This window comes from Hyperolius riggenbachi, chromosome 6 (genome assembly GCF_040937935.1).
Source record: "Hyperolius riggenbachi isolate aHypRig1 chromosome 6, aHypRig1.pri, whole genome shotgun sequence".
NCBI classification, from domain to species: domain Eukaryota; kingdom Metazoa; phylum Chordata; class Amphibia; order Anura; family Hyperoliidae; genus Hyperolius; species Hyperolius riggenbachi.
The window spans coordinates 366,813,507-366,829,439 of record NC_090651.1 but is presented as its reverse complement, the minus strand read 5'-3'; the positions used below and the strand labels follow the sequence as shown (position 1 = coordinate 366,829,439).

General features: G+C 43.0%; 1 protein-coding gene across 1 annotated transcript in view; it reads right to left on the bottom strand.

The window, feature by feature from the left end:
• Positions 1-3,110: 3,110 nt before the first annotated feature.
• The window catches only part of NFKBID (NFKB inhibitor delta), a 54,793-nt gene continuing 41,970 nt past the window's right edge, over positions 3,111-15,933 (bottom strand). Inside the window, exons 11-14 of the mRNA XM_068242305.1 lie at positions 15,332-15,483; positions 11,863-11,979; positions 9,825-9,989; positions 3,111-3,179 (exon numbers count right to left, since the gene is read on the bottom strand). Of these exons, the coding sequence (XP_068098406.1) occupies positions 3,111-3,179; positions 9,825-9,989; positions 11,863-11,979; positions 15,332-15,483 (503 nt within the window). The remainder of the gene's footprint in view (positions 3,180-9,824; positions 9,990-11,862; positions 11,980-15,331; positions 15,484-15,933) is intronic.

Genomic DNA, 15,933 nt, shown 5'->3' with positions numbered 1-15,933 from the left:
GTAGTTACATAACGTAATTTCGCGACAGTTCATATTACTGTAAGCGTTAATTTTTGCGTCATTTTCGCGTTACGGTGGGTATAGCGAAATTACGTTTGCCTTGCATGCAAACGTTTGTAAGCGTAGTTTACACCCTTGAACTGCGCATGCTTAGCTTTTACATTATTTAACGCGAAAAAACGTTTATATGCGAAAAATTTTTAGCGTTCGTCTGACTACCGCTGATTCGCTTCTGATTGGCTAATGCGAACAAGTAATTTTTTATAGCTAACAAGTAATTACGAAATTCGCGAAATTACGAAGAAATGCGAAATTACGGGATGGTTTAACGCGAAATTACGGGATGGTTTAACGTGAAATTACGTTATGAACGAAACGCGAAATTACGCGTTGAAAATTACGCTTACGGTATTTTCAACTACGATTTTAATGCCAATTACGCTACCATAATTTCGCATCGTAATAGCAAATTTCGCATGCGTAATTATAGTAACGCGAAATTTCGAAAATTTCGGCTCAACCCTAGTTATACTGCCCAACCCTGTCTTCAAGGCCCACCAACAGTCCATGTTTTGCAGAAAACCACACACATGCACAGGTGAAGTAGTTGGTGTCGCAGAGCTGATCAACTACCTCTGTGGATTCCCACAAAACAGGCACTGTTGGTGGGCCCTGAGGACAGGGTTGGGGAACATTGCGTGTATAACATGTTACTGGCTGATGAGCAAAAATGCAGATATTCTTTTCACATTCATTTTCACAATAAATAATGTAAAATTCGTCTTTTGAGTGAAAATGCCTGCGAAAATAATTTTGTAATAAATTTGAGATTGATCACATTTTTATCGCAAAATTTCCCACTAAAATAAACTATTTCGGTACTTTTCGTGAATTTTCACGGTACCATTAAAAATTTTTTTGAATTTTTGCATCGGAAAGAAAAATTTGTTCACTCGATCATATTGCGAAAATACTATGTATTTTTTGTGAATATTTTCTCAAAATCGAAAATATCGATGCGAAAATGACTTTGGCGAAAATTTGCAAGCAATGCTACTGGCTGACACAGTCAACGTAATGCTACACAAGTCAGCCAAAAACTCACCACATTCTTACACATATATGTTCTGTGTATAACAGGACTTATGCTATTTGCGTAACACGTTGCCTAATGCCCACTAGTTTTATGTGCCCTATCTGTGCACGGTAAAGTTCAGTGTATCAGGCAAAGTTATTACAAATTTGAGGATAAAAATATTTTATCTTTTTGAAAATGATTAAAGTGTACCAGAGATCAACTAAAGTAAAGAATCAATACTTACCCGGGGCTTCCTCCAGCTCCATAAACACGTGTGAGTCCCTTGCCGTCCTCCGTTCAATCTGCTGTTCAGCCGCGATCAGCCCCCGTAACTTGCTCAGTCGCGTCCAGCCTGGGACTTCTTTGCATGCGCGGTAGACCCGGACTGACGTCACTGCAAGTTACCAGGGGTGATTGCGGCTGAACGGCAGACCGCGGGAGGACCGCGAGGAACTCGCACGTGTTTATGGGGTGGAGGGTACCCTGGGTAAGTATCAATTCTTTACTTTAGTTGATCTCTGGCTTCCTTTAAAGTAGACCTGAGATGACGGAAAAAGTTGTTTTACTTACCTGGGGCTTCATCTAGCTTAAAAACAAGAAGTGAATCCACGGGCCTCAGTGTGTGGAATTTATCCGTAGAAGAGTCACAGGTTTGGTAATAGGACCATCAAAACTCTGAACGTCATAGCAAACCAAAACAAAAATCCAGTCTGGACCCAACCCTTGCCAAGAGTTGCTTCTCCAATATCTCAATTTTATTTGTTAGCAGTGATACAGCACTCAGCTACAAATACTATTGAAATATTGGAGAAACATCTCTTGGCAATCGTTGAGTCCAGACTGGATTTTTGTTTGGATTGCTTTTTCTAGCCCCCATAGTTTGGTAGGTTCCAGTGTCCTCCTTGTTGCATGGTTGTCACACCAGTAGCAGACTACTGTGAATGTGCTGTCCCGCCTCCTCAATCATGCGCCTGTGGTTGGTGCGAGACCAGGACTGCACATGTGCATTCAACTTTACAGTGAGGGGACCGGGACTAAACCAAAGACCATAACGGACTACAGGGCCTGGAAGAAGCCCCGACGAAGTAGAACTCAACTTTCTCCTTCATCTCAAGTTTACTTTAAAATGAGCTCTAAGACTTTCAGGCAGGGGTCACACTTGTCGGCTTTCGTGCGCGTTTTCTGCACAGAAAAACTGTTTTCAACTGAGAACTCATGTTAATCAATAAGCTAGGTCACACTTGAATGTAGATTTTGCGCGCAAAAAAAAAAAAAACTGACATCTTGCGCAATTTGTCAGTTTTCTCTATAAATTACATTAGCTGTTGTAAGGTAGATGTCACACTTGTCTTTCAGTTTTCCGAAAAGTGTAGAAACTGAAAGACAAGTATGACCCCTGCCTCAGGAAAGGAATTGCAATTCCCTGTTGTGGGATTTGACAGTTTTCCTTTCCATAAATTAGAAAAAGGCATGAGCAGAATATATTTACGAACCAAGCAGTTCGACATGTTAGCCTTTGTTCAATGAACTTTTCACCTGAGTTTAACTTGCAGTTGATTGGTAAGTTCTGCCGTCTGACAGTTGGACAGTTTCACAGAAACCAGAATGTATACATTGGCCTCAATTCACTAGCTTTATCAAACACTTTGTCAAACGTTTGATAATTTACCTCAGGGGTAAAATCTAATTTTGAGTTCACTAACGTGTTATAGATTTATTGAACATTTTATCGATAAAACATTCGATAAATATATAACACCTTAGTGAATTCAAAATTAGATTGTACCCATGAGGTAAATTATCAAACGTTTGATAAAGTGTTTGATAAAGCTTAATGAATTGAGGCCATTGTGTATGATAAAGAGAGATGATAATCTCCTGTTTAGCTTGATTGAACACCCCTATAGGAAGAAGGGGGAACTTCAGCACCATTGAGGGAATCTGACACCCCCTCCAAGATGTACTATGTTCTTCCACCAGTGGAAAGATCTTAACTCTAGGACTGGAAAAGTAGCCCTGGTCTGTGCCATTCCTATAAGGAAGTTGCTGATTGGCTGCGGATTGAGCTGGTCGGCCGTCTCTTTTTCAACAAGAGTTTAATCTGTAGAGCACAGAAGGAAGAACGATGACAAACTGGCTGTAACATAAATAAGGTTAGACAATGATAACAAGTGCAGATACATCGCGTGCATGAAAAAAGAGCGCCGTGAAAAAAGGGCCCAAGTTAATAACGAAATGGCGCCAGTTATTAACGAAATCTGATAACGATAGACATCGTTGTCAAGCTTTGTTAACGATAAATATCGTTGTAAAAACAGACGAGAAATAATAATGAAAAGATATTAACCTTAAATATCGTTATGTAATTCAACAATACAGCTTAACCCAACCATATCCTCACACAGAACCCTCCCCTGGTGGTGCCTAAAACTAACCACTCCCCTGGTGGTGCCTAATCCTAACCACCCTCCGGTGGAGACCAACCCTAACCCCCCCGGTGGTGCCTAACCCTAACCAACCCCCCGGTGGTGCCTAACCTAACCACCCCCCTGGTGTTGCCTCAAACTAACCGCTGCCCGGGTGATGCCTAACCCTAACCACTCCCTCTGCAGAAACACCCTTTTACACATAGTAATGATAATATCGTTGATAACGTAAAATTTGTAAATATAAACAAAATATGACAAAAACTATAACGTTTCAAGCTTCTAAAACGATAACATACTTAAAAAAGCAGTAGGGTATTGTACCGTGTTAGCCATCAGTAAAAGCAAGAAGTTTTAAATCAGGATGATACCATTTATTGGCTAACTAAAAATGAATAAAAATAAGCGAGCTTTCGGCCTTGCAGCCTTCGTCGGGCTTATATCCTGGTAGTTTGCAAGCTGGTGGTACAGACAGCTTTATACATGCAACATCAAAAGGGAAAACAGATATTTTTTCAAGCATACTGTAAATACATGTCATTAAGATGCCTTAATTCAAACAGACCATCTACATGGGGTTAGAGGTTGTTAGCTAAGATAAGGATCCTTGTTTACTCCCTGCTCACAGACCTGGGATTAGGATTGACCCAGAGGTATCGTAATTCTTAGTTCACAAGTTCAGCTAGAATGGCTGAGAAAGTTCAAATATCATCAGCCTCATACCAATATAAAAAGTTGTTGTCTTTATTTAAACCCTTCTCCACAGCTTTAAACTAATTTATAAATTTTGTTTTTGCTATTAATCGATCATTTGACGTTTTGAAGCCACCCTTCAGGGCAGAGACACGAAGATCATCCATGCTGTGTCCGTTGGACCGAACAGGATATAAGCCCGACGAAGGCTGCAAGGCCAAAAGCTTGCTTATTTTTTACTTAAAAAACTATAATGTTCTAATGTTATTAACGATATTAGGCGCCCTTTTTTCAGCTTTTTTCGCCGTATTAACAATAATTGCATTAAAGTCTGTGGCGGCGCCCTTTTCATCCACCCTCAGCCGGCACCCTTTTTTCCTGCTACCAATACATCTGATGGAACAGAGTGGTTGGTAAACACAGATGGGCACCACGTATAGCCAGTTATAACTCTTTACTGAAGAAAAACATGCAGAGATAATCTATACTCCACCATCAGGTAATGCAGCTTACTTGGAGCAGAGAGGAACACAGAGTGAATACAGAAAATAACAATACCATAGAGATCTTCACATCATTTGACAGACAGTGACATCTTGTGGTTCCTTTACTATACTGCAGTTAAAAGTAATCCTGTTGGTACTACCAACACATATCTGTAACTGTAAGGATTTTATACCAAACTTTCACTTGATACCATAACGCTACACTACAGTCTGGCCCTAATTCTATCCTTATCCTCTGAAGTGTTACAGTAACATTTTATAGAAAACTAGCTGATTGCCCGGCGTTGCCCGGGTATGTATTTGGCTAGTGTTGGCTCCGCCCACTTTTTCTAACCCTAACACACAATTACTCAATGACCAAGTTTGTGAGCTTTGCGGTCTTTGGAAACAATAATTTGCATTGAAATGAAAAAAATCTGATTGGCTGTTTGTGGCTCCACCCCTTTTCTGAATTTGAACCCCAGTCACCCAATGACCAACTGTAGCAGGTTTGAGGCCTGTGCCATTAACAGTGCAAGAATGGCAGCAATTAAATATTCCCCTTGAGAAGCAATAGGTGAAGTTTGATTCACTTTTGTAGGCTCCACCCACTTTTCTGAATATTTAACCCAGTCACCCAGTGACCAACTGTGCAAAGTTTGAGAACCCTACCATTAACAGTGTAAGTATGGCTGCAGTTTACATTTTCCCAGTGAAATTTGCATTTGTCTCCACCCACTAATGACGTGGAACTGCCTGTGTATGTATTTGACCGGTTCTGGCTCCGCCCACTTTTTCTAACCCTAATGCACGAACACTCAATGACCAAGTTTGTGAACTTCGGGGTCTTTGGCATCAATAATTTGTATATTCCCATAGAAATTAAACAAATCAGATTGGCTGTCTGTGGCTGCACTCCTCTCCAACATTTGAACCCCAGTCACCCAATGACCAACTATAGCAGGTTTGAGGCATCTGCTACAGCCCCGTTTCTATGGGTGTGTGATACGTGCAATCGCCCGGGGTGCTTTATTGTGCGGCAGGAGGGGGGGCGCCGGAGCGGGGGAACGGACATAATAGTTATAACTCACCTTCTTCATCCGTTCCCCGCAGTTTCAATATCTTTCCTCTCCCGGCGTCCGTCGCCTGGTAACAGCGCCCCCTGTGATGACATACCGCATGTCATCACAGGAAGCACTGTGACTAATGAGATAGATGCCGGGAAAGGAAGGACATTGAAGCAGCGCGGGTTCGGCGGAAGCAGGTGAGTTATTACTATTATGTTCGCTCCCCCCGCTCCTGCGCCCAACTCATACCGCCCATACCAACTAACCTAAACTGTGGGAACCTACCTAACTAACCTAAACTGCAGGAACCTACCTATTTATCCTACACTGCAGGAACCTACCTACCTAACTAACCTATACTGCGGGAACCTACCTAACTAACCTATACTGCGGGAACCTACCTAACTAACCTATACTGCGGGAACCTACCTAACTAACCTATACTGCGGGAACCTACCTAACTAACCTATACTGCGGGAACCTACCTAGCCAAGCTATACTGTAGGAACCTACCTAACTATCCTATACTGCGGGAACCTACCTAACTAACCTATACTGCGGGAACCTACCTAACTAACCTATACTGTGGGAACCTACCTAACTAACCTATACTGCGAGAACCTACCTAGCCAAGCTATACTGTGGGAACCTACCTAACTATCCTATACTGCGGGAACTTACCTAACTAACCTATACTGCGGGAACCTACCTAACTAACCTATACTGCGGGAACCTACCTAGCCAAGCTATACTGCGGGAACCTACCTAACTATCCTAAACTGCAGGAACCTACCTATCTAACCCATACTGGGGGGACCTACCTATCTAACCTATACTGGGGGAACCTACCTATTGAACCTATACTGGGGGAACCTACCGATCTAACCCATACTGGGGGAACCTACCTATCGAACCTATACTGCGGGAACCTACCTATCTAACCTATACTGCGGGCACCTACCTATCTAAACTATAATGGGGGCACCTACCTATCTAACCCACACTGGTGGCAACTATACGGGCTACCCTATACTGGAGGCACCAACGTAGATAACCTATAAAGCAGGCACCTACCTATCTAACCTACACTGGGGGCAACTATGCAGGCTACCCTATACTGGAGGCACCTACGTAGCTAACCTGTTCAACCTGTACTGCGGGCACCTATGCCTGGCTCCATGGGGGTGGGGTGGGGGGCGATTTTTACACCCTCGCCCTGGGTGAAATTTAGCCTAGAAACTGCTCTGATCTGCTAATACCAGTGTAAAAATGGCAGCAATTTAAATATTCCTTTTGAAAATCAACAGGTGAATTTTGACTATTTGGGCTATTTTGGCTATTATAGGCTCCACCCACTTCCCTGAATATTAATCTCAGTCACCCAGTGACCATCTTGGCAAAGTTTGAGATCCCTGCCATTAACAGTGAAGAAGGGCTGCAGTTTACATTTTCCAATTGAAATTTGTTTTTGGCTCCGCCCACTTTTTGTAAACTGGACACACAGTCACTCAATGACCATGTTTGTGAGCTTTGGGTCCTTGGCATCAATAATTTGTATTTTCCCAGTGAAATGAAACATCTGATTGGCTGTTTGTGGCTCTATCACAGGCATGGGCAAACTTGGCCCTCCAGCTGTTAAGGAACTACAAATCCCACAATGCATTTGCCTTTATGAGTCATGACTGTGGCTGTCAGACTCCTGCAATGCATTGTGGGACTTGTAGTTCCTCAACAGCTGGAGGGCCAAGTTTGCCCATGCCTCCTCTATCCCCTTTTCTGAATTTGAACCCCAGTGACCCAATGATCAACTGTACCAGGTTTGAGGCTTGTGCCATTAACAGTGCAAGAATGGCAGCAATTTTAATATTCCCTTTGAAAATCAACAGGTGAATTTTGATTGTTTTTTTTAGGCTCCACCCACTTTTCTGTATAATAATCTGTGCCATTAACAGTGCAAGAATGGCAGCAATGTAAATATTCCCCTTGAAAATCAAAAGATGAATTTTGATTGGCTGCTGTACACTCCACCCACTTTCCTAAATATTAATCCTAGTCACCCAGTGGCCAACTGTGTCAAGTTTGAGAACCCTGCCAATAACAGAATGGCTGAAATCAATCTAACAAATCTGATTGGCTGTTTGTGGCTCCACCGCCTTTAGTGAATTTGGTCCCCAGTCACCCAATTACTGACTGTATCAGGTTTGAGGCCTCTGCCATTAACAGTGTAAGAATGGTAGCAATGTAAATATTCCCCATGAAAATCAATAGCTGAATTTTGATTGGCTGTTGTAGGCTCCACCCACATTTCTGAATAATAATCCCAGGCACCCAGTGGCCAATTGTATCAAGTTTGGGAACCCTGCCATGTAAAAAATTAAGTTTCTGGCACCGCCCACTTTTTGTAACCTTGACATATAGTCACTCAATTACCAAGTTTATCAGCTTTGGGATCCTTGGTATCAATACTTTGTATATCTGATTGGCTGTTTGTGGCTCCGCCCCTTTCTGAATTTGAACCCCAGTCACCCAGTGCCCAGCTGTACCAGGTTTGAGGCATCTGCTATTAACAGTATAAGAATGGTTGCAGTTTAAATATTCCCTTTGACAATCAAAAGTTGAATTTTGATTGGCTGTTGTAGACTCTACCCACTTCCCAAAATCTTAATCACATTCACTCAATGACCAACTGTGCAAAGTTTGACAACCCTGCCATTAACAGTGTAAGAATGGCTGCAGTTTATATTTTCCCAGTAAAATGTGTTTTTGGCTCCACCCACTTTGTGTAACCTTGTCACACAGTCACTCAATGACCAATTTTGTGAGCTTTCAGGTTCCTGGCATCAAAATTGTGTGAATGGAAGCAGTTTATCCAGCAAAGAAATCTGATTGGTTGTTTGTGGCCCCGCCCCTTTAGTGAATTTGGACCCCAGTCACCTAATGACTGACTGCAGCAAGTCTGAAGCCTCTGCCATAAACAGTGTAAGAATGGCAGCAGTTTAAATATTCCCCTTTAAACGCAATAGGTGAATTTTGATTGGCTGTTGTAGGCTCCACCCACTTTCCAAAATCTTAATCTTATTCACCCAGTGGCGAAGTGTGGCAAGTTTGAGAACCCTGCGATTAACAGTGTAAGAATGGCTGCATTTTTTCCCATTTAAAAGGAATGGCTGAATTTTGATTGGCTGTTTTATGCTCCACCCGCTTTTCCTGGATTTGTAACCTCGGTCACCAAGTGACCAACTGTGCCAAGTGTGGGGACTCTGGCTTGATTACTGTGAGAATGGCAGCCTTTTACATTTTTTCCATTGACTTGAATGGGTGGAATCTGATTTGCTGTTTGTAGCTCCGCCCAGGTGGGCAGGGGGGCCGCGAGACCCCCAGAACCTATCATCCCAGGTAGTAAGGAACCTGTATACCAAGTTTCGTTCAAATCGGTCAAGGGGTTTTCGAGTGATCGCGGCACATACACACACACACACACACATACACACACACACACACACACACATACATCCGATTTTATATATATAGACTAGTTAATTAGCCTGCCCATTAAAAAACGGGTTCTAAAGCTGGGGCATGTCCCCCTTCCAAAGGGCGCCTGCCCGTGCTCCCTGCCGCGCGCGTGCACGGACGTGCTCACCGCTACGTGCACAAACGACCACCCCCCACAGCCCTAGTCCTCCTGTTTGTAACGTCCGTGTGCCGCGCATGCGCACTGGCAAAAGGCACTGACACAGGGACGGGGGACGCAGGGACAGTTGAGTTTTATTAGGTAGGATAATGATCAAACTGACTTTGCCCAACTGCCTACCACTAACCTAACGTTTAACCCCATGCAACATCTTTGACCCTAAGACTAACGTAATATTGTTGACCCCAACTCTAATATGAATCCTAATCTAAAAAGTGCTTCATAAACCCTTGCCTTATCTGGTACATGGGGACCACCAATCTGCTTAAGTTGTGTGAAGTTTTTATGCCATCTATTTGTCCTAACTATTTTAATTTTATTTAAGCCCATTAAAAACAAAAAACCTCTTTAGCAAAGTTCTGAAATAAGAAATGTACGTACTTCTTCAGAGAGTTCCCCGGGAGGAACCAGGTGAGCTGGCTGATCGTTCTCCAGATTTCGCATACTTGGGTCACCGCCATGCTGAAGGAGGAGCTCAATTAAGTACTTGGTGGAATGATAAGGAGGCAGTGCAGCAGCCATGTGCAACACTGTATTTCCATGTGCCTATGGGAAGGAATGGGAGAGACATGAGGTCGAGGAATAAGAAACACCCAGACAGCTCATGGTGACCAGAACATTCTGGAAGGTATAAAGGGCTAAAAGACACCAAAAAGCACTCATGTAGACTAAATGTAGTTTTGCTTTCTTATAATAGAATATGGAAATCATCTCTTTAGTCTTTATGCCCCTGAAAGCAAGTCTGCACCCCCAGAACCGCTGGTGTTGTATAGTGATCCTGTAGCTTATACATTTTACAGAGCCACATTAACCAGTTTACCACTAAGGGTTTTTTTTCTCAAATTTTCATCTTTCAGCGCTCCTCCCATTAATTCGCCCATAACTTTATTACTTCTTATTACACTGAAATGATCTAAATCTTGGTTTTTTTTTTCCGTTACCAATAAGACTTTTTTTGGGTGGTACTTTTTGCTAAGAATTGTTTTATTCTAAATGCATTTTAATGAAAATGATAAGAAAAAAATGAGAAACATTGTTTCTCAGTTTCAGCTATTTTAGTTTTAAAATAAAAAGTGCTACTGTGGACTAAAACCCACACATTTTATTTGCCCATTTGTCCCGGTTATTACATCATTTAAATTATGTCCCTAGTATAATGTATGGTGACAATATTTTATTTGGAAATAAAGGTGTATTTTTTCATTTTTGCTGCCGTCACTAATTACAAGCTGTTATTTACAAAAATAACAGTAATATATCCTTATGACATACATAATAAAAAAGATCCCTAACATAACTATTTATGTTTTTTTTTAAATGTCACTTTTTTATTTTTATACAAGTGTTTTATTTTGGTAATGGGGGAGGGGGGTGTTAAGGGGTTAATTAATAGGATATTTTATTTAATTTGGTGTATGTAGGTGTAATTTTATTATTTGACCACTAGATGTCCCCCCACGTTTTCCTGTGTAAAGTGGATAGTACACAGAAAATAGCGTGTGTATGTTTACACTTTCTCAATGACCACCGGCATCTCAATACCGCTGATCATTGATCACAGGCACTTTGATCAGTGAATGGGAACATGTTTTGCGGGGGCTTGCATATTCAGCAGTGATGCATCTTGGGAAACCACAGTAGCTCACTTAAAGCTGAATTATAGCAGATACTGTATCTTCTTTTTTTAAAGGAATACTGTAGGGGGGTCAGGGGAACACGAGTTGAACTTACCTGAGGCTTCTAAGGGGCCCCCACAGACATCCTGTGCCCGCACAGCCACTCACCGATGCTCCAGCACCGCCTCTGGTTCACTTCTGGAATTTCAGACTGTAAAGTCTGAAAACCACTGCGCCTGCGTTGCCGTGTCCTCGCTCCCGCTGACGTCACCAGAAGCGTACTGCGCAGACACAGACCATACTGGGCCTGCGCAGTATGTTCCTGGTGACATCAGTGGGAGCGAGGATACAGCAATGCAGGCGCAGTGGTTTTCAGACTTTAACATCTGAAATTCCACAAGTGAACAGGAGGCGGTGCTTGAGCATTGGGGAGTGGCTGCACAGGCGCAGGATGTCTGCGGGGGACCATTAGAAGCCCCGGGTAACTTCAACTTATTTTCCCCTGACAACCCTACAGTATTCCTTTAAGAAGGCAAAATTACGGTACATTTAGCTTGTGAGGTGCAGCAGAGACAAGTAGACTTTTAATGAACACTGATCAAAACAAAGGAAAATTTGGCTTTCACCGAAGACATACCAACTTGCAAACTATGTGTTGATGTAAAGGTTTGAAAACTTTATCACACGTATTGATAGGATGCTTTACTGTATACTACAGTTATTTCATTCACATATACCTAAAAGCAACTCCAAAAAACACATACTCCAAATGTTCCACTAAGGACAGTATAAGATTCACTTACCTTCATGTTTATAAACCCAGGAAGATCAGCTTGGGGTATTTCAAGGAAATATTTCACCAGGGCGATGTTCCCAGCCTGTACAGCTAGGTGGAGAACTGTCTTGTTGCTCTTGATCTCCTGCACAAGAAAACCCATTGTGAGTGTATGGTTCCTCCAATTTTTAGTCAAGTCTTTTTTTTCTAAAGAAAAATCTCCAGTAGTATTTACATCTAAGATGTCTTCTAAACAAGTACTGCAATTTCAGAGAAGCAACTCTAGTCTCTTTATGTGGGTAATCATTTTCTGGGTTGTCAAAATTGATGTAAAAGTTGCCTCTGAGATGCCAATCCAGCACGGTCATGTGGCTGGAGTCAAGACTCCACATACCTGGATCCAACCAGTCCAAACTTCATATATCTGGACGTACAAGTCCATTCCACATCCCTGGATCCAACCGAAGCAATCTTCATATCACTGGACCTAACGAGTCCAGAATCCATCTGGATCTAACAAGTCCACATCTCTGGATCCAACCAGCCCAACATTCCTATATCTGGACCAACAAGTCCATACACCACATCTCTAGATCCAAATCAGTTTACAGATGTAATGATACAGATATGGAGGCTGCCATATTTATTTCCTTTTAAACAATACCAGTTGCATGGCAACCCTGCTGATCTATTTGGCTGCTGTAGTGTCTGAATCACACCAGAAACAAGCATGCAGCTACCAATGTCAGAATGGAAACACCTGATCTGCTGCATGCTAGTCCAGGGTCTATGGCTATACATATTAGAGGCAGATGATGAGCAGGGTAGCCCGGCAACTGGTATTGTTTAAAACAAAATAAATATGGCAGCCTCCACATACCTCTCGCTACAGTTGTCCTTTAAACTTCATATCTTTGGACCTCACAAGTCCAGACTCCACATCTCCGGACCCAACAAATCAAAACTTCATATATCTGGATCTAACAAGTCCAGACTCCACATCTCCAGATTCAACCAGTCCATAATTCCTAACCCTGGACCTAACAAGTCCAGACTCCACATCTCCAGATCCAACCAGTTCATACTTCCTACCCCTGGACCTAACAAGTCCAGACTCCACATCTCCAGATCCAACCAGTTCATACTTCCTAACCCTGGACCTAACAAGTCCAGACTCCACATCTCCAGATCCAACCAGTTCATACTTCCTACCCCTGGACCTAACAAGTCCAGACTCCACATCTCCAGATCCAACCAGTTCATACTTCCTACCCCTGGACCTAACAAGTCCAGACTCCACATCTCCAGATCCAACCAGTTCATACTTCCTACCCCTGGACCTAACAAGTCCAGACTCCACATCTCCAGATCCAACCAGTTCATACTTCCTACCCCTGGACCTAACAAGTCCAGACTCCACATCTCCAGATCCAACCAGTTCATACTTCCTACTCCTGGACCTAACAAGTCCAGACTCCACATCTCCAGATCCAATCAGTTCATACTTCCTACTCCTGGACCTAACAAGTCCAGACTCCACATCTCCAGATCCAACCAGTTCATACTTCCTACTCCTGGACCTACCAAGTCCAGACTCCACATCTCTAGCAACCCCAAACTTCACATTTCTGGACCTGGCAAGTTCAGCCTCCACACTTCTGGCCATAACAAGCCCAGAATCAATCTCTCTGGACCTATTAAGTCCAGACACAATATTCTTAACCTTAAGTCCAGACACCATATCCCTGAACATAACAAGTCCATACATTATATTTCTGGACTTATTAAATACTAAACTTAATAAAGTCCTTGGGCGAGACTCCCTAACACTACTACTGCCTACTGAGTGCGCTCTAGTGGCTGCCTCGAAAGGGCTTTGAGCCTGACAGGAGAAAAGCGCTATACAAATATAGGCATTATTATATCAGCGCAATACCAGGCCGCCTCCGAATGGCCTCCAATCAGAGATGCGCTGAGCCCCCCCAGGAACTACAAAGGCACCTTGAACCCAAACAGAAGCTCTGCATATACACCAAAAGCATGGCTGCTAAGTGGGAGCAGCTGACCAAGTCCAGACACCATATCTCTGAACATAACAAGTCCATACATTATATTTCTGGACTTATTAAATACTAAACTTAATAAAGTCCTTGGGCGAGACTCCCTAACACTACTACTGCCTACTGAGTGTGCTCTAGTGGCTGCCTCGAAAGGGCTTTGAACCTGACAGGAGAAAAGCGCTATACAAATATAGGCATTATTATATCAGCGCAACACCAGGCCGCCTCCGAATGGCCTCCAATCAGAGATGCGCTGAGCCCCCCCAGGAACTACAAAGGCACCTTGAACCCAAACAGAAGCTCTGCATATACACCAAAAGCATGGCTGCTAAGTGGGAGCAGCTGACCAAAAACGAATTAAATTAGTACATAGCAAGGAAATGAGCAGCGCTACTTAAAAACAGACTAGTGCCTACCTGCAAAAGAGTGCAAGCCCCACTTGTGGGGTCGAATACACACCGAGCATACAGATGACCTGTCTACCACTGGAGGATGTTGGTTTCCTGTAACAGCTTGCATGCAACTTGTTAAGTACTCGTCCCTCCCACTGCAAAGAAGTCAATCCTCCATGGGAGGGGCCCAACACTAACTAAATCCTTACCTATGTATATGCATAGCCTGGGTGCGCTACCAAATAAAATTGAAAAATCGAAAATTGTGCAAAAGGTGGATCAGCGCAACACCAGGCCGCCTCCGAATGGCCTCCAATCAGAGATGCGCTGAGCCCCCCCAGGAACTACATATGCACCTTGAACCCAAACAGAAGCTCTGCATATACACCAAAAGCATGGCTGTTAAGTGGGAGCAGCTGACCAAAAACGAATTAAATTAGTACATAGCTTAATAGATTAGAGGCCATTCGGAGGCGGCCTGGTGTTGCGCTGATCCACCTTTTGCGCAATTTTCAATTTTTCAATTTTATTTGGTAGCGCACCCAGGCTATGCATATACATAGGTTAGGATTTAGTTAGTGTTGGGCCCCTCCCATGGAGGATTGACTTCTTCGCAGTGGGAGGGACGAGTACTTAATAGGTTGCATGCAAGCTGTTACAGGAAACCAACATCCTCCAGTGGTAGAGAGGTCATGTGTATGCTCGGTGTGTATTCGACCCCACAAGTGGGGCTTGCACTCTTTTGCAGGTAGGCACTAGTCTGTTTTTAAGTAGCGCTGCTCATTTCCTTGCTATGTATTATTATTATATCATTGTTTCGATATCTAAATTACTGCAGATCTATTGGGCAGGAAATAGTAGGCATACGGACAGAGAACTGAATATAAAAATAATATTTGTGGTGGGAGTCTACAGGCCTAAGCCCCCATCCTCACCTCAACATAAGAAAATGACCAGGTGACACACATTGGAAACTGTAGCTGTTCTTGCTAGGCCCCCTTGTATTCCTCCATACTACATAATTACAAGGGTTTGTAGTACGTACCTGACTAGTAAGGTTGGCCCCCATCTGAAGGAGAAGCTGGACACAGGTTAAAGTCTCTCGTATTCGGTCCTGGGCATTCAGCGGGTTCTGGCTGGTTCCGTTCTTGTAGGCATCATTGTGGGCTATGACAGCGCAGTGCAGTGGAGTCAGACCTGGCAGGACAGAAAGAAACACACACAGTCATGTCTAGAGCCAAAGCCAATTTTGCCTCTCGCCATAACAAAGCACATTCCTCCACCCCTCCAATAAGGACACCAATTTCCGGCAACAAAATTGGTTTCCTTACTTTTTTAACTCAATTTTTCAGGGACTAGAGTCTTCATTGCACCCGCTTGTTAAGCCACGGAGAGACTAAACTGAAAACTTGTTCTGAACTCTGACCGTTTTAATTTACTCCCTGAGGATAGAGTCACATTAGGGTTAGATGCCTGGGTTTCCCTATTGTTCCCTGTGTTGGTTAAACATCAGGGAAAAGTCAGCAATAGAGAGCATCCTCAGGAGGTTCAGTGGTGATTTTCCCACCAGAAATTGTTTTGTTTAATGATTGGGTTACTTTAGACTTGATATTTATGAGATTTTTCAGTTTTACCACTTCACTTAAT